The sequence below is a fragment of the Oncorhynchus clarkii genome, chromosome 27 (genome assembly GCF_045791955.1).
Source record: "Oncorhynchus clarkii lewisi isolate Uvic-CL-2024 chromosome 27, UVic_Ocla_1.0, whole genome shotgun sequence".
Lineage (NCBI taxonomy): Eukaryota > Metazoa > Chordata > Actinopteri > Salmoniformes > Salmonidae > Oncorhynchus > Oncorhynchus clarkii.
This window is the reverse complement of record NC_092173.1, coordinates 45,418,604-45,445,885: the sequence shown is the minus strand read 5'-3', so window position 1 is coordinate 45,445,885 and position 27,282 is coordinate 45,418,604. Positions and strand designations below refer to the sequence as shown.

General features: G+C 45.7%; 1 protein-coding gene across 2 annotated transcripts in view; it reads right to left on the bottom strand.

Annotated features, from left to right (window-relative positions):
* Positions 1 to 4,102: 4,102 nt before the first annotated feature.
* LOC139386095 (fibronectin type III domain containing 3A) overlaps positions 4,103 to 27,282 on the bottom strand; it is a 165,062-nt gene continuing 141,882 nt past the window's right edge. For both annotated transcript variants that reach the window (XM_071131517.1, XM_071131518.1), the window contains 9 exons: positions 26,614 to 26,807; positions 26,265 to 26,378; positions 25,950 to 26,099; positions 21,835 to 22,051; positions 20,459 to 20,597; positions 19,996 to 20,208; positions 17,282 to 17,448; positions 15,970 to 16,100; positions 4,103 to 10,725 (listed from right to left, as the gene is read on the bottom strand). In XM_071131517.1, the coding sequence (XP_070987618.1) occupies positions 10,414 to 10,725; positions 15,970 to 16,100; positions 17,282 to 17,448; positions 19,996 to 20,208; positions 20,459 to 20,597; positions 21,835 to 22,051; positions 25,950 to 26,099; positions 26,265 to 26,378; positions 26,614 to 26,807 (1,637 nt within the window). In that variant the 3' untranslated portion in view covers positions 4,103 to 10,413. The remainder of the gene's footprint in view (positions 10,726 to 15,969; positions 16,101 to 17,281; positions 17,449 to 19,995; positions 20,209 to 20,458; positions 20,598 to 21,834; positions 22,052 to 25,949; positions 26,100 to 26,264; positions 26,379 to 26,613; positions 26,808 to 27,282) is intronic.

The window sequence follows — 27,282 nt, the reverse complement described above, 5'->3', positions numbered from 1 at the left end:
TTATGAACAGGGCCATGCAACACAGTTACAACCAGGAACACAGCTACAACCAGGAACACTGTTTTATGAACAGGGCCATGCAACACAGTTACAGCCAGGAACACCGCTACAACCAGCAACAACCAGGAACACAGTTTTATGAACAGGGCCATGCAACACAGCTACAACCAGGAACACAGCTTTATGAACAGGGCCATGCAACACAGCAACAACCAGGAACACAGCTTTATGAACAGGGCCATGCAACACAGCTACAACCAGGAACACAGCTTTATGAACAGGGCCATGCAACACAGTTACAACCAGGAACACAGCTACAACCAGGAACACTGTTTTATGAACAGGGCCATGCAACACAGTTACAACCAGGAACACAGCTACAACCAGGAACACTGTTTTATGAACAGGGCCATGCAACACAGTTACAACCAGGAACACAGCTACAACCAGGAACACTGTTTTATGAACAGGGCCATGCAACACAGTTACAACCAGGAACACAGTTACAACCAGGAACACTGTTTTATGAACAGGGCCATGCAACACAGTTACAGCCAGGAACACCGCTACAACCAGCAACACAGCTACAAACAGGAACACTGTTTTATGAACAGGGCCATGCAACACAGTTACAACCAGGAACACAGCTACAACCAGGAACACTGTTTTATGAACAGGGCCATGCAACACAGTTACAGCCAGGAACACCGCTACAACCAGCAACAACCAGGAACACAGTTTTATGAACAGGGCCATGCAACACAGCTACAAACAGGAACACAGCTTTATGAACAGGGCCATGCAACACAGCTACAACCAGGAACACAGCTTTATGAACAGGGCCATGTAACACAGCTACAACCAGGAACACAGCTTTATGAACAGGGCCATGCAACACAGCTACAACCAGGAACACAGCTTTATGAACAGGGCCATGCAACACAGTTACAACCAGGAACACAGCTTTATGAACAGGGCCATGCAACACAGTTACAACCAGGAACACAGCTTTATGAACAGGGCCATGCAACACAGTTACAACCAGGAACACAGCTTTATGAACAGGGCCATGCAACACAGTTACAACCAGGAACACAGCTTTATGAACAGGGCCATGCAACACAGCTACAACCAGGAACACAGCTTTATGAACAGGGCCATGCAACACAGTTACAACCAGGAACACAGCTTTATGAACAGGGCCATGCAACACAGTTACAACCAGGAACACAGCTTTATGAACAGGGCCATGCAACACAGTTACAACCAGGAACACAGCTTTATGAACAGGGCCATGCAACACAGCTACAACCAGGAACACAGCTTTATGAACAGGGCCATGCAACACAGTTACAACCAGGAACACAGCTTTATGAACAGGGCCATGCAACGCAGTTTGTTCTCTCTCTTCTGACCCCCCCCCCCCCCCCCCTGCCTAGTTTCAGGTTGGCATTTTGCCATGTTTGTGGGTGTCCCCACACAACCCCCTGATCCCCCCCCTCTTCCTCCCCACTCTTCCTCAGGTTGGCATTTTGCCATGTTTGTGGGTGTCCCCACACAACCCCCTGGCTCCTAGCTTGTCACTGACCTCACTAGTTGACCAGGAATGGCTCTCCAGGGGGAAGGATTCTGTTTCTCCGCTCGACAGGACGGACCCCTCCCCCCCTCTTCGACAGGTCGGACAATCATGTCTCCCTGGCTCGGTTTACACAACCATCATGTCTCCCTGGCTCGGTTTACACAACTATGATGTCTCCCTGGCTCGGTTTACACAACCATCATGTCTCCCTGGCTCGGTTTACACAACCATCATGTCTCCCTGGCTCGGCTTACACTACCATCATGTCTCCCTGGCTCGGTTTACACAACCATCATGTCTCCCTGGCTCGGTTTACACAACCATCATGTCTCCCTGGCTCGGTTTACACAACCATCATGTCTCCCTGGCTCGGTTTACACTACCATCATGTCTCCCTGGCTCGGCTAACACAACCACCATGTCTCCCTGGCTCAGCTTACACTACCATCATGTCTCCCTGGCTCGGCTTGAGCCTTTTCTCCGTGTGTCCTCTGCTAATCGACTGTCAGGGGAATGTGTGATGTGTCACGATATCTTTACTGCATAAATGATGTACGCGTGTCATTTATTTGCCACATTAAGTAGTTACAAGGCTAATTTGAACACAGATCTTTGTCTTTCCCCTCATTGCTAATTTTCTAACGAGACATCTCTCAAAAAGCCATTAAAATGGCCACTGTGTACTCGGTAGCAGAACAGAACTGCTGACTTATCAGGTGGCAGATGTTCGCATTGGGACGTGTGTGAAGATGTGTCGTAGCTGGCTGGAGCATGACCGAAAAGCAGCATCGGCATCCCCAACTCCTAGGGGTGGACTAGGATGGACAAAGGGAAGTTTGGGCAAATCGGCAGATGGGCCGGTCCATTCTAAGCCCAGTGGGCCGGTCTTCATTGGTGTTTAATAAACAGGGGGTGTGGAAAGGGAGAAACGGGGGCGCTTTGAGGTGATAAAAAGGCTTGGGAGTCAGAAATACCTGGGACAATTTCTGATCCCAGTCAGACCCCGGCCAACTCACTTCCCTAAACTGCTCCTAGTGTCAGTCTTTGGCCCCAGGTACAGTCATCGTGTTCTTTACGACAGACTAGTCAAAGGGGAGAATCTGTAAACGTGTGGAGGTTTTTAAAACCTTCTCTTCTGTTCTGACCACTCCAAAACAACCTGCCAAACAGTTTAAAAGCTCTTCCCTTCCAGCTCCCCCCCTCCCGCAAAAAAACCCTCCACGACAGTTCATGTATCATTTAATACAGTGTTTCCCAACCAGCTAAGACCACTGGGGGTACCTAGTCTAGCCACAGTGGGTACATGGGAAGACTCATGAGATCATAGGCTTACTGGTAAAATGTGCAAGACGGGGTACTTCAGGGGTACTCTGTGGGCCAAGTAAAATGTACTTGGTGGTAATTTACCTGAAAAAGGATGGGAACTACTGCATGAATAAAATATATTTGCCTTTTTCTCAGTCAGCCTTGTAAAAGGGGCACTCTGCAGTACAAACAATAACAAAAGATACACCCTGCCACTGTTTTGGTTAAAAAGCTGAGCGATGGGTCAGGAGAAATGTAACCACTCTCAAATTCATAGGACAGAGAAACGGAAGGACTGACCATCCATTGACATTATTGCTTTAATCATGTTTTGAATATGTTGCTATACAGAGCCTGTTTACAACTAGTAAAACAAGCTTGTCCTTTGGGTTCTGATGGGGTAGGACAGTTGAGGCATTTATAAGTTATATCTTTCAAGAATCATGGGTAATAGTCAGGTACAAAATTATTGGCACCCTTGATAAACACGAGCAAACTAAAAATACTATAAAATACAACACATTGTATGCTCCAAAAATGTTGGAAATTGATTTATTTATTTATTGTGAACACAATGGCGATTTGTTCTTCAGGTCACAAATGTTGCTGCTGTGATGGCACACGGTGGTGTTTCACCCAATCGATAGGAGAGTTTATCAAAATTGGGTTTGTTTTCGAATTGTGTGTATCTGAGGGAAATATGTCTCTCTAATATGGTCATACATTGGACAGGAGGTTAAGGAAGTGCAGCTCAGTTTCCACCTCATTTTGTGGGCAGTGTTGCACATAGCCTGTCTTCTCTTGAGAGCCATGTCTGCCTACGGCGGCCTTTCTCAATAGCAAGGCTATGCTCACTGAGTCTGTACGTAGTCAAAGCTTTCCTTAAATGTTGGGTCAGTCACAGTGGTCAGGTATTCTGCCACTGTGTACTCTCTGTTTAGGGACAAAAAGCATTCTAGTTTGTTCAGTTTTTTTTTGTTAAGTCTTTCCAATGTGTCAAGTAATTATCTTTTTGTTTTCTCATGATTTGGTTGGTTGATCTAAATTGTGTCCAGGGGCTCTGTGGGGTTTGTTTGTCCATCCCCAGTCCACGGCCAGGTGGTTGGTCGTTGGGACACTGTCTGGGGGCCCACATGCAGGTCGGGGGACACCGTGGTCCTGTCTCGGGGGTCAAGATGCAGGTAGGGAGACACTGTGACATGACAAATCGAGACAAGGTGAAATTAAGAATTATAAATCTTTATTGTGCATGGATCTTTGTAGATATCATGGCTATACAGATACACTTTAGATACATACTTATGATTATACAATTTTATTCCCATAACGAACATTTTGAAAGTGATATGTCTGGTACTGGTAGTATAACAAATTTTCATTTTGGAATGTACGGTGTTATGAGGTAACTGCAAACATTAAAATTACATAAAAATGGTCTCTTTTTTTTGTGTGCATATTTTATTTCTTTTGTTTTGTTTTGTTGTTGTAGCGTTTTGTGTCTTCTTTCTCTCCCTCAGCCCAGTAGTTTGATCTGTCACCGCGCTGAGGTGTTACGATGCAATCACTATCAAACAGAAACAATTAGGAATTCTATAATTCTTTTAAAAACGACAAAAAAGAATTAAGACATCAGAAATCAAAAGATGCCCGGTCGACCAAATCAATGTAATTCCCCCCCCCCCCGCCCAAAAAAAGTTTGCAAAGTACCTGTATCATCATCATTATTATAATGGTTGCAACAGCCAGAATCATATTTGTCCATAACAAAACACAACACAAGACTGCTGCCTGATCACAGACTACATTGATTAGCTCGCATAACTCGGCAAATCGGTCACAAAGACTTGGAACACACAGTGGGGGGAAAAAAAAAAGAGGGACTCATTCATTTTCATGCCATTTTTACCCGGTGTGCGGAGTTATAGGTAACGGGTGCCTGTGTGGGTTTCAATGTGCGAGGACTGTCCGATGCGCGTCCACGTTCGTTGTTCAACGTGCTAGCTACAGAGTGCGAGGACTGTCCGATGCGCATCCACGTTGTTCAACGTGCTAGCTACAGAGTGCGGGGACTGTCCGATGCGCCTCCACGTTGTTCAACGTGCTAGCTACAGAGTGCGAGGACTGTCCGATGCGCGTCCACGTTCGTTGTTCAACGTGCTAGCTACAGAGTGCGAGGACTGTCCGATGCGCGTCCACGTTTGTTGTTCAACGTGCTAGCTACAGAGTGCGAGGACTGTCCGATGCGCATCCACGTTGTTCAACGTGCTAGCTACAGAGTGCGAGGACTGTCCGATGCGCCTCCACGTTGTTCAACGTGCTAGCTACAGAGTGCGAGGACTGTCCGATGCGCCTCCACGTTGTTCAACGTGCTAGCTACAGAGTGCGAGGACTGTCCGATGCGCGTCCACGTTCGTTGTTCAACGTGCTAGCTACAGAGTTCGAGGACTATCCGATGCGCATCCACGTTTGTTGTTCAACGTGCTAGCTACACAGTGCGAGGACTGTCCGATGCGCGTCCACGTTCGTTGTTCAACGTGCTAGCTACTGAGTGCGAGGACTGTCCGATGCGCGTCCACGTTCGTTGTTCAACGTGCTAGCTACAGAGTGCGAGGACTGTCCGATGCGCGTCCACATTCGTTGTTCAACGTGCTAGCTACAGAGTGTCTGGAAAAAAAATTGGTCCCAAATGTCAACGGGTGTGTAACGTCAAGTTTAGCTTGCTAGCCAACCCAAAAAACGTTAATGGTTGCTGCTATTAAGTCGATCTACTAAATCTAACTGAATTAAATATATGAAACTAATCATGACTAGATTTATCTAATTTCACTGCGATTTGGTTAGTCAACATGCAATTATACCTGTCAATCACAGGGATTAAATGATTGGTGTTTCGATTGAACAAAATCAGATTAACTGAGCCTTTCCCCAATCCTTTTCAGTGACTTGTGTCATCGTGTTGTCAATGGTTCTCAGTTTACCTCGTATATTTGAAAAGGCTTCAGTATTTTATTTGATAGAATTCAAGGGGAAGGTCATGTAATTTGTTATCGATTAAAATGTCAGTATTTTGGAATTTATGTAATTGAATTAGACTATGTGTCAATTAGATTCTCTCACACACACACACACACACACACACACACACACACACACACACACACACACACACACACACACACATTCGGTTTCAGCGTTAAACTGATGGATTTCGGATGTCCTTGGTCTTCTATTTGTTGGAGGGCAACTACACCGTATCATCTACCAACTACACCGTATCATCTACACCGTATCATCTACCAACTACACCGTATCATCTACCAACTACACCGTATCATCTACCAACTACACCGTATCATCTACACCGTATCATATACCAGCTACACCGTATCATCTACACCGTATCATCTACCAACTACACCGTATCATCTACACCGTATCATCTACCAGCTACACCGTATCATCTACCAACTACACCATATCATCTACCAACTACACCGTATCATCTACACCGTATCATCTACCAGCTACACCGTATCATCTACCAACTACACCATATCATCTACACCGTATCATCTACCAGCTACACCGTATCATCTACACCGTATCATCTACCAGCTACACCGTATCATCTACCAACTACACCATATCATCTACACCGTATCATCTACCAGCTACACCGTATCATCTACACCGTATCATCTACCAACTACACCGTATCATCTACCAGCTACACCGTATCATCTACCAACTACACCGTATCATCTACACCGTATCATCTACCAGCTACACCGTATCATCTACCAACTACACCATATCATCTACCAGCTACACCGTATCATCTACCAGCTACACCGTATCATCTACCAGCTACACCGTATCATCTACACCGTATCATCTACCAGCTACACCGTATCATCTACCAACTACACCGTATCATCTACCAACTACACCGTATCATCTACCAACTACACCGTATCATCTACACCGTATCATCTACCAGCTACACCGTATCATCTACCAACTACACCGTATCATCTACCAGCTACACCGTATCATCTACCAGCTACACCGTATCATCTAAACCGTATCATCTACCAACTACACCGTATCATCTACACCGTATCATCTACCAACTACACCGTATCATCTACACCGTATCATCTACCAACTACACCGTATTATCCTGGAGGACTTAAAACAGCCAGCCTCATTGAACATTCCCTTACTTTGAGTGACCGTTATCTCTCGTTCTTTAAACAATGAAATTCAAATACAAAAATAATTTGGTTTAGCTTCTTTCTATTCTGTGGCTGCGTGAAATAAGCAAAACATAACGTGAATTCAGCGACGCCATTTTGTTTACTTCCCCGATGAAACCGCAAGATCCATCACAAGACAATACTGGAGGAAAGACAAGTGGTTTAAATGTGATTTTAATTTTTTTTTGTGCCGTGTCCTCCCTGCACTAGTAAACCTGTAGCGGGTGCGTTGGATAGATTCCACCATCCAGACTTGAGCGAGTGCTCAGCTGGGTCTATACTGTGTGCCCCCATACGGCGCCGCTGAAATCTACGACCCCCCCCGTGACGTGTAGCACCACGCACCGGGTGAAATGGCGTGAAGGAAGTGTGTGTCCGCAAAAAAAAAAAAAGGCCAAACTTTAGATCAACAGGAAGTACGAGTTAACACAGTTCTGATCTGCGGTGGTTTTGACTCATTATGGTTTATGATTATTTATCTACGTAGGTGTTTCCTTATTTTCTCTGGACATAGGTTATAATACCATATACTTCAATCTTATAAAAAAATAGATATTCACATGAATGACTCTGATGTAAAGAAATCAAAAAATAAATCAGAAACGTTGATATCCTCCCAAAAACTACTATTTAATTTCATCATGATTAATATTATACGTATTATATGTTAGATAACATCAAATCAATATTGCTAAAAAATAAACATAAACAAAAAAACAAATTGTGTTTTCTAAAAATTAAACAAAATTAAAATAATAATAAAAAAGAGAGAAATTAAGAAAATGCATCCAAGTTTATTTTGTTTTCTTTAATCCTCTGAAAACAACAAACTGGTCTGATACCAACGGGAGAAAAAAAAAACATCTGTTGTTACTATGACAACACGTCATGTGGTAGGTACTGGAACTTTTAAAACACCCCCAAAACACCAGTAGGGTTTGTACAATCTGAAAATACGCAGTTCTATAAAATGGATAACAAAACCAAGACACGTTCAGTCGAGGTTTCCTCTTTCACTTAAGGTGCAAAATTAAGTAGTGAAAAAACAACACACACAAAAAACACAAGAGAATATGGATAGTAAGCGAAGTACATGTTTTGTTGAACAACAACAACAAAATTCTGCATGATTGTGAATACAAGCTACAGTATAAACTATATGATAGTAAAAATAATTAGAATTATTCATCATCATCATTGTGTTAGTTTGGTTTTATGTGTTTTATTTTCCCCTAAACTCTACTTCTGAGCGATTAACTTCTCCAACAACTAACATGTCCCTTGTGTCTTCACTATACAAAAATATACTACCATTTCTCCAGTCCACTTCTGCGTCCCTACGCCCCTCTGAACATCAACAAAATTAGAAAGTGCTAAATGAACATTCTATAATGCAAACAAGAATTGGTTATATATTCTTCCTCTCTATTTAACCCTTTATATAAACGACAGAAGGTGTGGTGGCCACTTCCCCCTTCCTAGGTATCTCTGTGGTACACCTGAACTCTGACCTCCCCCTCACCCCCTCGCCCAGCTACTTCCTAACTGTTGCTGTGTTCACATGCTAAATCGGAGTTCATCGGAAGTTCCTAGTTCACAGTTGGAAATTTCACTTGAATGACCTTCAAGTCAGAATTACAAGCGTGGAAACTCTGAGAAAATGATGTTACTCGAGTTGAGAGGTTTCACCACTGACCTTAAAACCTTTTCCAACCAAAACAAATGACAAACAAATGTGTTTCTGACAATTAACAACCGTATCAATTTGGATAAATGTAGCTAGTCTGACCGTATTTGTCAACCTTAAGCTAGCTAACTTTATTATAAGCGACATTAGCAAGCCTATCAAAGCTAGCTTGAATCTTATTGATCCTGTCAGACGTACCATTTCCCAGCTTCCCATTTCCCACGAGCACGTCGTGAAGCCAGCATGTTTAACTGTGGCACACCTACACCTGTGTATCGTGCATTTCTGTGCAAAACACTGGCCAAATCAGATCCCAGGTCCTAACAGCACATATGCTATATAATATAAACCTATATACTAACATAGTTTCATACCGGACCCTTTTAACCTCCGATATAAATAAATGAATAATCTATAAATATATATGGTTGGACACGTACATGGTGAGTGAACTTTATCTTTTAACTGTAAAACCCTGCTCCTTCATTATCCATTCTGTACAGGTTAACCAATCACAATGAAGTATAGAGCCTTACAGTGGAGATGTCACAATACCAATACCCATAACACCTAGCGGTCAAACAGGGAAACGGTTCCAATAGTTTTTCCACTGTTCATTTTTTCCCACATTGGGGATTATTTTTTAGAAACACTTATAATGAAGGGCTGTGTTTTGTGTAGGCTTAGCCTGGCGGGACATTTCTGATAACCCTGTAAATTTCTCTAGGACTTTTATCAATATATTTCGGCTCCATTTTACTCTCAGATGTGAAAATGCTAATTAGCATCAAAGTAGACAACATGCAAAACGACAAAAATCCCAGCAAGCTCCGGCACGTCATCTCTAGCTGACACTTTAGCTAACAGGTGTTTTGTGTCAACTTAAAACTTGCACAAGACAGTTGTCAGAATTGTCCATTTATTATTATTATTTTTGCCAATTTATTCATTACTACATTGAGCTAACAATAGATAGTTAATTCGATTCGGCAGTCTCGTCCAGATCATCATGGTATTTGTAGTTCTTTATGATAGCCACATTAGCAGCTAATTAGCATTTAAGTTTTGCAGGGTAAATACAGGTGAATATATTGACGAAAGTCACTTTGTCTGAAAGAGATTTTATCAAAACGCCACAACAGGGCAAGCCTCCACGCAAACACAGCCCTTATTTTTAAGTGTTTCTAAAAATCCACTATGTGGAAAAAATTATGAATGGTGGAGAAAAAAACAATTGGAACCATTTCCCTGTTTGACCTCTAGGTGTTATGGGTATTATGACTCATAATGTGGTACTCTATTCTGTGCAGGGTAACGAAACACAGCGGTGTCTTCTTGTTAAACATTGAGAGGCTTCTGTAAAGGGAGGTTAGGGAGGGGGAAGACAGGAAGCTATCATTTCCTCTGGACTTCCTGCCTCCTGGACTCCCTCACCGGTGCTAATCATAATCACCCAGAGGTGACAACAGAAATAAACTACAACATCAACAGGAAATTAAAGCTGTAACCCTGCAGCTTGGAGGAGAAGGAAGGGAGGAACTGGGGAGGAGGAGACGGAGGAGAAGAACAAGGGAGATACAAGCTCACTTGATAACAAAGTACTGGATGATGAAAGCGATGAGGATGGAGATGACTGCGCAGAGCATGATGATGAGAGCAGCCCACTGCTCATCTGTTAAGGGCCTGGCGGGGTCAGCTCCAGCCCGGGGGCCCACACTGCTCACACTGCCCGCTGACAGCTCACTGCGCTGGGGGGAGAGGGTCACCGTGGGGCTGTAGGGACCACTCAGCTCTGGAGCATCCTGGCACTGGCGGATGGCACACACCCTGAAGCGGTACTCACTGTTGGGCTGCAGGCCGGGCATCTGGTAGGACGTAGCAGAACCTTTATACACCTGGACGAGAGAGAGGGAGAGAGAGAGGTTAGAATACACCTGGTACAAGATGGAAGAGCCTTTATACACCTGGAGAAGAGAGACAGCGAGAGAGAGAGGGAGGGAGAGAGGAGACATTGAGATAGAGGGAGGGAGAGAGAGGAGACAGCGAGAGAGCGGGAGAGAGAGGAGACAGTGAGAGAGGGAGGGAGAGAGCGAGAGAGAGAGAGAGGGAGGGAGAGAGCGAGAGAGAGAGAGAGAGGGAGAGAAAGGAGACAGCGAGAGACAGAGAGAGAGAGAGGGAGAGAAAGGAGACAGCGAAAGAGAGAGAGAGAGAGGGAGAGAGAGGAGACAGAGAGAGAGAGGGAGGGAGAGAGACAGGGAGAGAGAGAGAGAGAGAGAGGGAGAGCGAGATGGGGAGACAGAGAGACAGAGAGAGATGGAGAGAGAGAGAGACAGAGAGGGAGAGCGAGATGGGGAGAGAGACAGAGAGAGAGACAGAGAGAGATGAGAGAGAGAGGAGACAAAGAGAGAGAGGGAGGGAGAGAGAGAGGAGGCAGAGAGAGAGAGGAGACAGTGAAAAGAAAAGGACAACCAGTGAAGAACAAAACACCATTGTAAATACAATCCATATTATATATTTGCCCATCATTACAACACTGTATACAGACATAATATGACATTTGTAGTGTAAAGATTACTGTTAATTTTTATGGTTTATTATCCATTTCACTTGCTTTGGAAATGTTAACATATGTTTCCCATGTCAATAAAGCCCTTTGAATTTAATTGATACAGGAAAGAGAGAGGTAGAGAGGAAAGGGAGGTGAATACACAGGAAGGAAGTAGGAGGGAGACAGAACACATGGTCTGCCTCAGTAGCTTGGAGGCCTGTGATTGGATAGAGTGATGAAAGGACAAAAGCTCTGTGTTAAATGGCAGACACATACAGCTTCCTTATTTAATTTGGTTGTCATATAACAGGCAGATTAGCGTCAGCCAGCAGCCTCTGAGCCCGCCATTACCATAGCCATTACTGTTGTGGCTTTTCAACCTCTGCCATATTGTGGATTCGGATCCATCTATCTAATAGAACTCGGAGGGTTTTCTTTAATGGAACCTTCTCTGTAATGGTGTACCACAGGGCAGCTCTCTTGGCCCTCTACTCTTTTCTATTTTTTTTTTTTTTACCAATGACCTGCCACTGGCATTAAACAAAGCTTGTGTGTCTATGTATGCTGATGATTCAACCCTATACGTGTCAGCCACCACAGCTAGTGAAATCACTGAAACCCTTAACAAAGAGTTGCAGTCCGTTTTGGATTGGGTGGCCAGTAATAAACTGGTCCTGAACATCTCTAAGAGCATTGTATTTGGTACAAATCATTCCCTAAGTTCTAGACCTCAGCTAAACCTGGTAATGAATGGTGTGGCTGTTGAACAAGTTGAGGAAACTAAATGACTTGGTGTTACCTTAGATTGCAAACTGTCATGGTCAAAACATACAGATTCAATGGCTGTCAACCAGGCAAAGGGTGGCTATTTGAAGAATATAAAATATATTTTTGTGTAACACTTTTTTCTGGTTACTACATGATTCCATATATGTTATTTCATAGTTTTGATGTCTTCACTATTATTCTACAATGTAGAAAATAGTAAAAATAAAGAAAAACCCTTGAATGAGTAGGTGTTCTAAACTTTAGACCGGTACTGTATATGTAGCTGATAGACAAATACTAGAGGCCTTCACGGATCCACCTGTACTCCAATACCCGAGACCCAATCCGGGACCCGAGCGGGTCCAGATCCACGGGTCTGGGTCGGATCTGACATGATTGTCACGGGCCTCGGGTATGTCTGAATTTTAACGGACTTGTCTGGAAGTTGCCCACTCAGATCCCCCAACACCACTGCTGCAATAGAGGAAATGCTACCATTTATGTTCTTGCTTTTCAGGACAGTGGAGCGCGTAGCCTGTTGGCCAATCATGAGTCATCAAAGCGACAACAGGCTACAGTCAGAGACTCGCTCCGTGTGTGGCAAATGTTAGGAGATATCTAACCAATGGAAGATGGAATTAAAAGTTAAAGAGAGAAGGATGGGCTACAATGACTAAGAGACAACAGGAAGGCTGCGACTGCATATTCTGGATGGAGTTGTTGTTTGTAACTGTAGGACGCACGACAGCCTCAATTAGCCTAGCAAGCTAACGCTAGCTAGCTGAACTTCTCCTGGTTTCATGCAGTCAAGACAGGTACTACGGAATCATATTGATGATAAATAACCTAGCTATGGCAGCTATTAGTCGCCTCTCTCTCCCTCCTCCCCGTGTCACTCACAGTACGGCCCCTCCCCGCCTGCTAGAGCCCCGCCTCTCTCCCTTCCTCTCGCGGTTTATCAGCTCTGGTTAATAAAGTAGCACAAAAAAACAGACTTTTCTGCTGCTTCCCCCACACAGATCGGACCGGGTCTGGACGCAACGGGTCTCTATGTAAAAAAATAAAAAATTATTTATGCATATCGGGTCCGGGTGGGAAAGCCCCAGGTCCATTTTAGAACGGATCCAACTTTTACACCCATGAAAACCTCCAATGCACACATAAACCACTGCATGTTCATATTTCCAGGTTAGCCTGCTAAGAGTTACTGCTGAGTCCACCACTACCCCAGGTTAGCCTGCTAAGAGTTACCGATGAGCCCACCACTACCCCAGGTTGGCCTGCTAAGAGTTACTGCTGAGCCCACCACTATCCCAGGTTGGCCAGCTAAGAGTTACTGCTGAGCCCACCACTATCCCAGGTTGGCCTGCTAAGAGATACTGCTGAGCCCACCATTACACCAGGTTGGCCTGCTAAGAGTTACTGCTGAGCCCACCACTACCCCAGGTTGGCCTGCAAAGAGTTACTGCTGAGCCCACCATTTCTCCAGGTTGGCCTGCTAAGAGTTACTGCTGAGCCCACCATTTCTCCAGGCTGGCCTGCTAAGAGTTACCGATGAGCCCACCACTACCCCAGGTTGGCCTGCTAAGAGTTACTGCTAAGCCCACCATTACCTCAGGTTGGCCTGCTAAGAGTTACCGATGAGCCCACCACTACCCCAGGTTGGCCTGCTAAGAGTTACTGCTAAGCCCACCATTTCTCCAGGTTGGCCTGCTAAGAGTTACCGATGAGCCCACCACTACCCCAGGTTGGCCTACTAAGAGTTACTGCTAAGCCCACCATTACCCCAGGTTGGCCTGCTAAGAGTTACTGCTGAGAGGGATGGAGAGGGAGGCTAGACACCTGGGGTCTCCTCAGGGATCAACATCAGTCATCATAACGATGCATTTAGACAGAGGAATCACCACTCGGCCTGATAAAGATCTCCTACAGCTGCGCTAACTGGCACAACGGATAACCTCCATCTATTTTGTCGCTGATTTGCATAATGTAGTTGTACAGCAGAGTGGTCACCAACATTTTCTGAGTCAAGAACACTTCCTGATGCAAGCCAAGATCTACCGCTTGGATTTCTTATTTCATTTTTTATTTTAAAACGTGACTTAAAACCGTAAGCCTATTGCAACATTAAGCTATTAAACACAGTTCTGTAGCAGTGAGGTTTGTGCAGTAGGCTATAAGACCAGTACATTATCACTGCATATCGGCTACGCTTGAATTGCCCTGCCAATGGAGTTCTTCTCAGATCATTTTGAAATTATGTAAATGTTTTGGGATATGATCACACTGGTAATAGATAATTTGTTGATGGTCAGTCTGAGGTGAGGGAGCAGGGGTGACCTGACTCGCTGTCCCCCCGCTCTCTCACCTGACTCTCTGTCCCTCTGCTCTCTCACCTGACTCTGCTCTCTCACCTGACTCTCTGCTCTCTCACCTGACTCTCTGCTCTCTCACCTGACTCTCTGCTCTCTCACCTGACTCTCTGCTCTCTCACCTGACTCTCTATCCCTCTGCTCTCTCACCTGACTCTCTGTCCCTCCGCTCTCTCACCTGACTCTCTGTCCCTCTGCTCTCTCACCTGACTCTCTGTCCCTCTGCTCTCTCACCTGACTCTCTGTCCCTCTGCTCTCTCACCTGACTCTCTGCCCCTCTGCTCTCTCACCTGACTCTCTGTCCCTCTGCTCTCTCACCTGACTCTCTGTCCCTCTGCTCTCTCACCTGACTCTCTGTCCCTCTGCTCTCTCACCTGACTCTCTGTCCCTCTGCTCTCTCACCTGACTCTCTGTCCCTCTGCTCTCTCACCTGACTCAAACGTATAAATACACTGTTACTGATAAGAGCTGCAGTGCCGGTTGTAGCGTGAGTGGAAGTAGGGTGAACGAGCATTTTATGGTTTACAAAAGTGCAGTAGCAGTGTGTTGGTAAAATAATTGGGGAAGCAAAGGCAGGAAAAAAAAACAAACAAAGTTCTCGGTTGTGGCCAAATAAATTCAACCACACCTTTGTTTTATCACAAAACTAGAAGAGCCACTCCTGTCCGGTGGAGTCCACAAAACATATTAGATGTAACCAACAGTTACATGACCTACAGCAGGGTCAAGCAAGGTCATGTGTCTGACATGTTCGCACCACTAAACTACTATTGATTTAGAACTACAGAGAGTTACCGCAAGTCACAAATAAAACCAGGAGCTGCCTCCACTATTCCAGCACCATTTCCAACATCGTCAAATCACCTCCGCTTAGTCTAATACAGTGACAACTGAAAGATACCAAAAACGATTTAGTCCAATCAACGCAAGTTAAATATGATGTGGCTGATTCTGATTTCTCTTGTGTGTGTGTGTGTGTGTGTTTGTGTGCGCTTTCGAAACATGGTGTTTCTCTACAAGCAGGGTGAGTCAACAACGCCCTCCTCCTCTCTTTCATGTTGATGAAACAGTCCATCACTGTCACACAGTACGTGCTTTTAGTTCTTTTGTTGTCCCAGGATACCTAGCTACAATGCCTGCTCGCTAGCCTAACTTCCATTCATGGGCAACGTTAGGTAGTTAAACATCAGCCTTCTACAGGTCTCTGGGGCTGCTGGGAAGGCCGGAGTATTTCTACCTTCAGGAATGCCTTAGAGATCAACCAGCTGTCGGTGACCTGCCGGTCGGTGACCACTGTTGTACAGCGATGACTAAAGACGTTGACGTGAATTCAATGACAAGCCAACGTGGTACGACTTCGGTGATGTGCTACCCATTGACAATAGCTGTGGTGAGTTTCCACCCCCCACATCCAGTGTTACATAAATCACATCCCTTCTCATTCTTCTTACCTGTTTGTACTCAGAGTTACCCATCATGCTTTGCACCGTGTAGATGATGGGGTCTCCCTTCATGGGCAGCAGGGGCTCCCAGCTCACCTCACAGACTGAAGACATGTCCTCCACACGCTCCACTCTGGGAGCTACAGAGAGAGAGTACAACACGCTCAAAGATTGAAAGGCTGAAAGGTGAGGACAGTGAGGCTGAAAGGTGAGGACAGTGAGGCTGAAAGGTGAGGACAGTGAGGCTGAAAGGTGAGGACAGTGAAGCTGAGGACAATGAGGCTGAAAGGTGAGGACAGTGAGGCTGAAAGGTGAGGACAGTGAAGCTGAGGACAGTGAGGCTGAAAGGTGAGGACAGTGAGCTGAAAGATGAGGACAGTGAAGCTGAGGACAATGAGGCTGAAAGGTGAGGACAGTGAGGCTGAAAGGTGAGGACAGTGAGGCTGAAAGGTGAGGACAGTGAGGCTGAAAGGTGAGGACAGTGAGGCTGAAAGGTGAGGACAGTGAGGCTGAAAGGTGAGGACAGTGAGGCTGAAAGGTGAGGACAGTGAGGCTGAAAGGTGAGGACAGTGAAGCTGAGGACAATGAGGCTGAAAGGTGAGGACAGTGAGGCTGAAAGGTGAGGACAGTGAGGCTGAAAGGTGAGGACAGTGAAGCTGAGGACAATGAGGCTGAAAGGTGAGGACAATGAGGCTGAAAGGTGAGGACAGTGAAGCTGAAAGGTGAGGACAGTGAAGCTGAGGACAGTGAAGCTGAAAGGTGAGGACAGTGAAGTGAAAGGTGAGGACAGTGAAGCTGAAAGGTGAGGACAGTGAGGCTGAAAGGTGAGGACAGTGAGGCTGAAAGGTGAGGACAGTGAGGCTGAAAGGTGAGGACAGTGAGGCTGAAAGGTGAGGACAGTGAGGCTGAAAGGTGAGGACAGTGAGGCTGAAAGGTGAGGACAGTGAGGCTGAAAGGTGAGGACAGTGAAGCTGGGGACAATGAGGCTGAAAGGTGAGGACAGTGAGGCTGAAAGGTGAGGACAGTGAAGCTGAGGACAGTGAGGCTGAAAGGTGAGGACAGTGAGGCTGAAAGGTGAGGACAGTGAGGCTGAAAGGTGAGGACAGTGAAGCTGAGGACAGTGAGGCTGAGGACAGTGAGGCTGAGGACAGTGAGGACAGTGAGGCTGAAAGGTGAGGACAGTGAGGCTAAGGACAGTGAAGCTGAGGACAGTGAGGCTGAAAGGTGAGTCAGGAAAAAGGTGAGAGGATGGGAGAGAACGGGACAGGAAGTGAGGTGAGAGGACGTGTGGAGGATAGAGGGGCTGAAAAGAGAGACGTACCTTTAATAGGGGCGGGCGGCGAGCGGGGGGTGGTGAAGGTGTAAACCGTGGAGAAGGGACCTTGGCCCGCCTCGTTGAAGGCCTGGATGCGGAACATGTACGAGGTACACTCATTGAGTCGCTGGACTTTGTGAGTGTGGCAGGGCCCTCTGTACAAGGAGACAAACCTGCAGAGGAGAGAGGGGACGGCAGGGGAGAGAGGGGACGACAGGGAGAGAGGGGACGGCAGGGGAGAGAGGGGACGGCAGGGGAGAGAGGGGACGACAGGGAGAGAGGGGACGGCAGGGGAGAGAGGGGACGGCAGGGGAGAGAGGGGAAGGCAAGGAGAGAGGGGACGGCAGGGGAGAGAGGGTACGACAAGGAGAGAGGGGACGACAGGGAGAGAGGGGACGGCAGGGAGAGAGGGGACGACAAGGGAGAGAGGGGACGACAAGGGAGAGAGGGGACGGCAGGGGAGAGAAGGGACGGCAGGGGAGAGAGGGGACGGCAGGGGAGAGAGGGGACGGCAGGGGAGAGAGGGGACGGCAGGGGAGAGAGGGGACGGCAGGGGAGAGAGGGGACGACAGGGGAGAGAGGGGACGACAGGGGAGAGAGGGGACGACAGGGGAGAGAGGGGACGGCAGGGGAGAGAGGGGACGGCAAGGATAGAGGGGACGACAAGGAGAGAGGGGACGGCAGGGGAGAGAGGGGACGGCAGGGGAGAGAGGGGACGGCAAGGAGAGAGGGGACGACAAGGAGAGAGGGGACGACAAGGAGAGAGGGGACGACAAGGAGAGAGGGGACGGCAGGGGAGAGAGGGGACGACAAGGAGAGAGGGGACGACAAGGAGAGAGGTATGAAACAGGTCGTCTGCCAGTCTCCTTATTTGAACATGAAAAAAGCGGCACCATATCAACACCATTCTGCACCATATCAACACCTTTCTGCCTTTCTGCACCATATCAACACCTTTCTGCCTTTCTGCACCATATCAACACATTTCTGTCTGTCTGCACCATATCAACACCTTTCTGAACCATATCAACACCTTTCTGCACCATATCAACACCTTTCTGAACCATATCAACACCTTTCTGCACCATATCAACACCTTTCTGCACCATATCAACACCTTTCTGCACCATATCAACACCTTTCTGCCCCATATCAACACCTTTCTGTCTGTCTGCACCATATCAACACCTTTCTGCACCATATCAACACCTTTCTGCCCCATATCAACACCTTTCTGCCCCATATCAACACCTTTCTGTCTGTCTGAACCATATCAACACCTTTCTGCACCATATCAACACCTTTCTGCACCATATCAACACCTTTCTGCACCATATCAACACCTTTCTGCACCATATTAACACCTTTCTGTCTGTCTGCACCATATCAACACCTTTCTGAACCATATCAACACATTTCAGCCTGTCTGCACCATATCAACACCTCTCTGCACCATATCAACACATTTCTGCACCATATCAACACCTTTCTGCACCATATCAACACCTTTCTGTCTGTCTGCACCATATCAACACCTTTCTGCACCATATCAACACTTTTCTGTCTGTCTGCACCATATCAACACCTTTCTGCACCATATCAACACCTTTCTGCACCATATTAACACCTTTCTGAACCATATCAACACCTTTCTGCACCATATCAACACATTTCTGCACCATATCAACACCTTTCTGCACCATATTAACATATTTCTGTCTGTCTGCACCATATCAACACCTTTCTGCACCATATCAACACCTTTCTGCACCATATTAACACCTTTCTGCACCATATCAACACTTTTCTGCACCATATCAACACCTTTCTGCACCATATCAACACCTTTCTGCACCATATCAACACCTTTCTGTCTGTCTGCACCATATCAACACCTTTCTGCACCATATCAACACTTTTCTGTCTGTCTGCACCATATCAACACCTTTCTGCACCATATCAACACCTTTCTGCACCATATTAACACCTTTCTGAACCATATCAACACCTTTCTGCACCATATCAACACATTTCTGCACCATATCAACACCTTTCTGCACCATATTAACATATTTCTGTCTGTCTGCACCATATCAACACCTTTCTGCACCATATCAACACCTTTCTGCACCATATTAACACCTTTCTGCACCATATCAACACTTTTCTGCACCATATCAACACCTTTCTGCACCATATCAACACCTTTCTGCACCATATTAACACCTTTCTGTCTGTCTGCACCATATCAACACCTTTCTGCACCATATCAAAACCTTTCTGTCTGTCTGAACCATATCAACACCTTTCTGCACCATATAACCATATATTTCCATCCAGAGATTCCAGGCTAATGATCCTGTAGGGTTTTACCAGGCTACCAACCTGCCTCTCTTGTCCTCTGTCTACAGCTGGCACTAATGATACTGTAGGGTTTTACCAGGCTACCAACCTGCCTCTCTTGTCCTCTGTCTACAGCTGGCACTAATGATACTGTAGGGTTTTACCAGGCTACCAACCTGCCTCTCTTGTCCTCTGTCTACAGCTGGTACTAATGATCCTGTAGGGTTTTACCAGGCTACCAACCTGCCTCTCTTGTCCTCTGTCTGCAGCTTGTACTAATGATACTGTAGGGTTTTACCAGGCTACCAACCTGCCTCTCTTGTCCTCTGTCTACAGCTGGTACTAATGATACTGTAGGGTTTTACCAGGCTACCAACCTGCCTCTCTTGTCCTCTGTCTGCAGCTGGTACTGGAGGGCGTCTGAGGGCGTGGCCTTGGCCGGTCCGTCACCCCACTTCAGCCTGAGGGTCTGGTGGCTGAACGCAGTACACTCTAGCCGGGGGGGCTGGGGAGGGAGAGGCTTGGTCTTCAACTTAAAGGTGTGGCTAAACGGACCTGATCCTAGGTTGTTCAGAGCCTGGATACGAATCCTACAGAGAGAGGAGGAAGAAAGAAAAATGTAGGGAGGAGAGCCAGAGAGATGGTTTAGAGGTGTGTATGAGGCAGAGTGTCTGTGTACCTGGTAAAGTGTGTGTGTGGTGTGTGTGTACCTGTAGCTGGTGTAGTGCGCGTGTGTGTGTACACCTGGTGTAGTGTGTGTGTGTACCTGTAGCTGGTGTAGTGTGTGTGTGTGTGTGTGTGTGTGTGTGTGTGTACACCTGGTGTAGTGTGTGTGTGTACCTGTAGCTGGTGTCCGGTTGCAGATGCTGAATGATATACTTGGTGACTGGTCCTACAGAGATGGACTGTCTCTCTCCCAGGTCTATGAGGTAGGAGGAGATCTCAGCCCCGTGGTCGCACGGCGGCTCCCAACCAATAGCTACAATAATAACAACAATTAGAATATTATATAGTGCTTCTCAATCCCATTTCAATTCAATTAACTGTTTCTCAGTTACTTTGGGAACGTCTGCAACAACACCTCTCGACACACCACACGGATAAATGTTTTATTAAACCCTTATTTAACCAGCTAAATTTACTGAGAACACATTCTCATTTATAGCAACGACCTGGGGAATAGTTACAGGGGAATGAACCAATCGGATGCTGGGGATGATTAGGTGACCGTGATGGTATGAGGGACAGCTTGGGAATTTAGTCAGGACACCAGGGTTAACACCCCTCCTCTTACGATAAGGGCCATGGGATCTTTAGTGACCAGACACACAGGGCAATGTCCCCAATCACTGCCCTGGGGCATTGGGATATAAATATATATATACAGAACCAGTCAAACGTTTGGACACCTACTCATTCAATGGTTGTTCTTTATTTGTACTATTTTCTACATTGTAGAATAATAGTGAAGACATCAAAACTATGAAATAACACATATGGAATCATGTAGTAACCAAAAAAAGTGTTTTATATCACAACTATGAAATAACACTTACAGTGGGGCAAAAAAGTATTTAGTCAGCCACCAACTGTGCAAGTTCTCCCACTTAAAAAGATGAGAGGCCTGTAATTTTCATCATAGGTACACTTCAACTATGACAACTATGACAGACAAAATGAGGGAAAAAAATCAAGAAAATCACATTGTAGGATTTTTAACACCTTTCTGCACTTCGTCTTTTACCAACTATCTTCTGTATACCCACCCCTACCTTGTCACAACACAACTGATTGGCTCAAACGCATTAAGGAAAGATATTCCACAAATTAACTTTTAACAAGGCACACCTGTTCATTGAAATACATTCCAGGTGACTACCTCATGAAGCTGGTTGAGAGAAAGCCAAGGGTGTGTAAAGCTGTCATCAAGGCAAAGGGTGGCTACTTTGAAGAATCTCAAATATAAAATATATGTTGATTTGTTTAACACTATGTTGGTTACTACATGGTTCCATATGTGTTATTTCATAGTTTTGATGTCTTCACTATTATTCTACAATGTAGAAAATAGCAAAAATAAAGAGAAACCCTTGAATGAGTAGGAGTCTAAACTTTTGACTGGTACTATATATATATATATATCTCTTTTTAAATGGCCCCAATGAGGCTTTACAACATTCAACAAGACAAACAAAACAATGACAAACCAAACTGACCTAGACAAGTGGAGGGGGAGTAGAGAGGAGGCGTGCGGGGTCCATCTTCCTCCTCCTCCTCTTCCTCTTCCTCTTCCTCCTGGTCTGTGGAGGTGTGGTATCCCCGTAGCTCCGCCTCTTTGAGGGCATGGACGCTGCTGACGGCCGCAGGTACAGAAGGAGGAGTTTGACAGAGGACAGCCTCACTGAACAGACCTACGCCAGCCACGTTCACAGCCTGGAGATGAGAGAGATGATTTGATATGTTACAGAAGAAACACAGGCTCTTAATGACACAAGGAGTCTGTCTTTACTGCCAGAATGTGACAACTAGGATTATGTTTTCGCAGGACACTGTCAGTTTCCTATTTTTCCCCTGGATTTGGGTTGATGTAATCGGAAGATACTAGCTACATTATATATACAAAAAGTATGTGGACACCCCTTCAAGTAACTGGATTCGGCCATTTCAGCCACACCTGTTGCTGACAGGTGTATAAACTCGAGTACACAGCCATGCAATCTCCATAGACAAACATTGTCAGTAGAATGGCCTTCCTGAAGAGCTCAGTGACTTTCAACGTGGCACCGTCATAGGATGCCACCTTTCCAACGAGTCACATTTCTGCCCTGCTAGAGCAAGGTTAACTGTAAGTGCTGTTATTGTGAAGTGGAAACGTCTCGGAGCAACAATGGCTCAGCCGCAAAGTGGTAGGCCACACAAGCTCAGAACGACAAAACAGAATGCTGAAGTTTGTTAAAATACTCTGTCCTCGGTTGCAACATTCACTTCCGAGTTCCAAACTGCCTTTAGAAGCAACATCAGCACAATAACTGTTCGTCGCGAGCTTCATGAAATGGGTTTCCGTGGCCGAGCAGCAGCACATTAGCCTAAGATCACCATGCGCAATGCCAAGCGTCGACTGGAGTGGTGTAAAGCTCAGCGCCATTGGACTCTGGAGCAGTGGAAACACGTTGTTTGGAGTGATGAATCAGCCTTCACCATCTGGCAGTCCGACGGAAGAATCTGGGTTCGGCGGATGGCAGAAGAACGCTATTTGCCCCAATGCATAGTGCCAACTGTAAAGTTTGGTGGATGAGGAATAATGGTCTGGGGCTGTTTTTCATGGTTCGGGCTCCTTAGATCCAGTGAAGGGAAATCTTAACGCTACAATGACATTCTAGACGATTCTATGCTTCCAACATTGTGGCAACAGTTTGGGGAATAACCTTTCCTGTTTCAGCATGACAATGCCCCTCCGTGCACAAAGCGAGGTCCATACAGAAATGGTTTGTCAAGATCAGTGTGGAAGAATTTGACTGGTCTGCGCAGAGCCCTGACCTCAACCCCATCGAACACCTTTGGGGTGAATTGAAATGCCGACTGTTAGCCAGGCCTAATCACCCAACATCAGTGTTCCCGACTTCACTAATGCTCTTGTGGCTGAATGGAAGTAAATCCCCACAGCAATGTTCCAACATCTAGTGGAAATCCTTCCCAGAAGAGTGGAGGCTGTTATAGCAGCATTGTTCCAACATCTAGTGGAAGGCCTTCCCAGAAGAGTGGAGGCTGTTATAGCAACAAAGGGAGGACCAACTCTATATTAATGACCATGATTTTGTAATGAGATGTGTGACCAGCAGGTGTCAACATAGCTTTGGTCACATAGTGTATCTGTGCCTTGGGTGTTGTCTATCCTTAGCAGCTAGGGAACCAAATGTATAGTTGTAATGACCACTTCTGACCACTAGGTGGTAGTGAGTGTACACCAGTCTCCAGCTCTGCCTCCAACTCCTCACTGTGTGTGGTGCCTCTCATACTCTGTAGATCAGGGGTCCCCTCACATTTAGCAAAGGAACCATTGTTCCTTGAGCGGAAGGCTGGGGGGCCTGAACATGGTAATAAATAATTTGGAAACTGCAAATTGACCGCAACAATCCCAAAACAGATCCTAAACAGATTGTTATTTGAGAAAAACAAAATAATTTCCAACCTTGATTACATTGGGATAAGATCCTAAAATAAAACCACTGAGCTCATTTCCTGGTGATTTTACGTCCAAAAATACAGTGCTTTAATAAAATATTCACACTCCTTAACCGATTCCACCTTTGTTGTGTTACCGCCTGAATATAAAATGGATTAAATCGAGATGATCAACAACCAATTTGACAGAGTTTGTATAATTTTATAAAGAAAAATTGGCAAATATTGTACAATCCAGGTGTGGAAAGCTCTTAGAGATTTACCCAGAAAAACTCACAGCTGTAATCGCTTCCAAAGATGATTTTAACATGTATTGACTCAGGGGTGTGAATACTTATCTAATCAAGATAAGTAACACTTAAAAAACAACATTTTTTTAACATTTAAAACAGAGATCGGCCCGTAAATGGAGGCAGCTGAAGTCTGAATCCCGTGAGGGTGTAAGACAGTCAACTGACAGACCTGTTGGGGAATGAGTTTGTAGCTGTTAGCTGGTTAGAAGGCCGAGCTACAAACCTAGCTAGCTAGCTACCGAGAACAGCAATAACAGAAACACCTAAACGCTGAAACATGGCATCAATAACACACCAGATTACCCTGGTGTAGAGGAGATATCTAATACAACACCAGATTACCCTGGTGTAGAGGAGATATCTAATACAACACCAGATTACCCTGGTGTAGAGGAGATATCTAATACAACACCAGATTACCCTGGTGTAGAGGAGATATCTAATACAACACCAGATTACCCTGGTGTAGAGGAGATATCTAATACAACACCAGATTACCCTGGTGTAGAGGAGATATCTAATACAACACCAGATTACCCTGGTGTAGAGGAGATATCTAATACAACACCAGATTACCCTGGTGTAGAGGAGATATCTAATACAACACCAGATTACCCTGGTGTAGAGGAGATATCTAATACAACACCAGATTACCCTGGTGTAGAGGAGATATCTAATACAACACCAGATTACCCTGGTGTAGAGGAGATATCTAATACAACACCAGATTACCCTGGTGTAGAGGAGATATCTAATACAACACCAGATTACCCTGGTGTAGAGGAGATATCTAATACAACACCAGATTACCCTGGTGTAGAGGAGATATCTAATACAACACCAGATTACCCTGGTGTAGAGGAGATATCTAATACAACACCAGATTACCCTGGTGTAGAGGAGATATCTAATACAACACCAGATTACCCTGGTGTAGAGGAGATATCTAATACAACACCAGATTACCCTGGCGTAGAGGAGATATCTAATACAACACCAGATTACCCTGGCGTAGAGGAGATATCTAATACAACACCAGATTACCCTGGCGTAGAGGAGATATCTAATACAACACCAGATTACCCTGGCGTAGAGGAGATATCTAATACAACACCAGATTACCCTGGCGTAGAGGAGATATCTAATACAACACCAGATTACCCTGGTGTAGAGGAGATATCTAATACAACACCAGATTACCCTGGTGTAGAGGAGATATCTAATACAACACCAGATTACCCTGGTGTAGAGGAGATATCTAATACAACACCAGATTACCCTGGTGTAGAGGAGATATCTAATACAACACCAGATTACCCTGGTGTAGAGGAGATATCTAATACAACACCAGATTACCCTGGTGTAGAGGAGATATCTAATACAACACCAGATTACCCTGGTGTAGAGGTGATATCTTTGTTCTCCAGCTTGTTCTCCATCGTCTTTTTAAATAGTTAACCAACGTGTTTTCAGCACTTTAATTTCCCTGACTGATCAAAACTCATCTCTCTCTCTCTCTCTCCCGTGTCTCTGTCTGTCTCTCGTCTCTCTCTCGTCTCTCTCTCGTCTCTCCCGTGTCTCTGTCTCTCCCGTCTCTGTCTGTCTCTCTGTCTCTCGTCTCTCTCTCGTCTCTCTCTCTCGTCTCTCTCTCTCGTCTCTCTCTCTCTCGTCTCTCCGCAGCAGAAATATGGTCAGCAATATGCTTGAAACATCAAATCGCAATAAAATCTCAAAATAATATAGTTTTGTGCGGTCAGCACTACTTGTGACAGGGAGATAGTACTGGTTAACCCTGCTGTCTGGACTCACCTGTAGATAGAAAGTGGTACGTTATAGTAACAGAAATCTGGACTCACCTGAACCCGGCAGAAGTAGTTGGTGGCGGGCAGCAGTCCCTTGACCTCGTGGGTGAGGCTGGCACCGCTGAAACACACCTGCATGGTGCCCTGCGCTGCCCCCCACTCCACACGGTACTCTGAGATGACCCCCCCGTTACATGCTGGAGCCTGGGGAGGGAGAAAACAGAGGAGCTGTGGTGAGACTGTTAAACACCACGGGATCCATTGATTGATTGGTTCAACACAGATAAAACGTCCGTTTTGATTTAACAGGATGATTCATTTTGTAGTACAAACCACGTAGAACAGGAGTCACAGGTGTTGTGTGCCTACCTCCCAGCTGACCACAGCCACAGTAGGGGACTTGCAGGTGATGTGAGGGGCCTTACAGGGCTCTGGAGCCCCGGGGCCCATGGTCACCTCACAATGCTCTGACAGGGGTCCGTACTAACACACACACAACCAAAATACACACACTTAGTGACACAACTTACAGGAAGTGAGGAAATACGGAGGAGAGATTCAGAGAAAGACTAAATACACTTTTTTGTTCACACCTGAAACATATTTAGTCAAACCTACACACCTGACCCCAAGACAATCCTGTATCATTCATGAACCAACAAAGTTGAGTTCAGTTTTCCCAGCATTCAAGGGATAAAACAAGTCGTCGTCGTCTCACCCCAGCCTTGTTGGCGGCCCGAAGGCGGAAGCTGTACGTCCGTCCCGGCAGCAGACTACCCACGGTGCAGTCGACCTCCGAACCTTGGTACACCTCCCTGACCTCCTCTTGACCCGTTGACCCCTGAGGACCAGTGCCACACACCTCCACACTATAGACCGACACCGGGCTGCCACCGCCCACACACGGCGGTCCTGGGAGAGACACCAATTAGTTTATTCCAGATTATGTGTTTATTCCAGATTATGTGTTTATTTCAGATTATGCTCATTACGATGGTACATTTCTAAAATGGCAGCACATATAATTACAATGATCAACAACAACATTAACGTTGGCCACTCTGCCTTCAGGTAACAGACAGCTTGACAACAGACTGCCTTCAGGTAACAGACAGCTTGACAACAGACTGTCTTCAGGTAACAGACAGCTTGACAACAGACTGTCTTCAGGTAACAGACAGCTTGACAACAGACAGCTTGACAACAGACTGCCTTCAGGTAACAGACAGCTTGACAACAGACAGCTTGACAACAGACTGCCTTCAGGTAACAGACAGCTTGACAACAGACTGCTTGACAAAAGACAGCTTGACAACAGACAGCTTGACAACACTCTGCCTTCAGGTAACAGACAGCTTGACAACACTCTGCCTTCAGGTAACAGACA